The sequence below is a fragment of the Aplysia californica genome, unplaced genomic scaffold, assembly GCF_000002075.1.
Source record: "Aplysia californica isolate F4 #8 unplaced genomic scaffold, AplCal3.0 scaffold00415, whole genome shotgun sequence".
In the NCBI taxonomy this organism is placed as follows: domain Eukaryota; kingdom Metazoa; phylum Mollusca; class Gastropoda; order Aplysiida; family Aplysiidae; genus Aplysia; species Aplysia californica.
This window is the reverse complement of record NW_004797685.1, coordinates 698,742-700,201: the sequence shown is the minus strand read 5'-3', so window position 1 is coordinate 700,201 and position 1,460 is coordinate 698,742. Positions and strand designations below refer to the sequence as shown.

General features: G+C 45.3%; 1 protein-coding gene across 1 annotated transcript in view; it reads left to right on the top strand.

The window, feature by feature from the left end:
- Positions 1-1,246: 1,246 nt before the first annotated feature.
- LOC101862054 (ABC transporter F family member 4) overlaps positions 1,247-1,460 on the top strand; it is a gene marked incomplete at its 5' end in the record, with an annotated part of 16,731 nt that continues 16,517 nt past the window's right edge. The window contains 1 exon segment of the mRNA XM_013085873.2: positions 1,247-1,388. Coding sequence (XP_012941327.1) covers positions 1,247-1,388 — 142 coding nt within the window.

Below are 1,460 nucleotides of genomic sequence, written 5' to 3'. Positions count from 1 at the left end.
TCTCTCTCTCTCTCTCTCTCCACGGTTCACCCAGTTTTCGTTCTCCTGTAGGAGTGTATATATTATATTAGCTGGTATTTATCTTCCTCTCTGTTCCTGTGGTAATGTATCACATTCAGTCTAGATCGGTCATTATCCTCCCCTCCTCATCCGTCTCCCCTTCTCCTCCTCCTCCTCCTGGGGTATTCGAAGTGGGCCACTTGCAGGTCCTGCTTTTCTTTCCCTCTGTTGTTTCCGAATGTCTGTTTTGCTTCTTCTCTGCACTATATATGATCGTTATTGGGTCGATATGCTTCTCTTTTCTTCTCCTTCCCCTCCTTTTCATCCTCATCTGTCTTCCCTCCCCACTTCTTCCCCACTTCTTCCCCACTCCAAAGCTCTCCTCCTACACCCTGCTCCACCCCCTTCCCCACCTCCTCTAATCCTCTTACTCCCCTACCTCAATCGTTTGCCCTTCCCTCATCCCACTCCTCCTTCTCCTTCCTCGCCTCCTCCTCCCCCCCTTGTCCTTCCCCATCCTACCCCATCCTACTCTTCCTATCCCTCCTTCTCTTCCTCCCCTTCTTCCTCCCTCCTCCCCCCAACCGTCCATAATTGTAACTTCTTTAAAAAAAGTCTAATCTTCTCTGGCCGTACCTCTGATGGACCGACTCCTAAATGAAATAAATTGTGTAAAAACACCTACATATTTTGTCTCATGACGTAGCCGAGAGTAAACAGAAAAAAATACCACCTATGTTTGGGACAGCTGATAACCAGCGGCCTGTTGGAAGCTCACGCATTAAACATAATATTATTAGTTTCCTCCTGATAACTTAAGTTTCCGTCACGACAATCCAGGCTTTCAGCAAGATAACATAATTTCATCAGGATAGCCTATTATATATTGTCATCTCGACAGCCTGCTATATTTTCATCCCGATAACCTTCATTTTCTTCACGATAACCTACATTTTCATCACAATGACTTATGTTTTCACCAGGATAACTTAATTTCTCATCTATATTGCCCATGTTTTCATCAAGATGATCTTTATTTCCATAACTATAACCTATGTTTGCATCAAGATAATTTGTGTTTTTTATCACGAGATCCCATGTTTCCATCTCGGTAACGTATGTTTTCATCCCAGTAACCCACGTTTCCATCTGCTCCCCCCCTCCCCCCACCCACACACACACACACACACACACACACACACACACACACACACACACACACACACACACACACACACACACGCAGAGACGGCGAAGAAGGCGAGACAGAGGAAGTCGACATTGATCTCAACGACCCGGAAGTAGAGCAGGCAGCCATTAAAATCCAGGCAGGGTTCAAAGGGTTCAAGGCCAGGAAAGAAATTCAAGGTTCAGGAGAAGAAATTCAGGTATTGTTTAAACCCTTGACCTCTAGACAATTGTTCTGATGAAATCTACCCTCCCCCCCCAAAAAAAAGTGT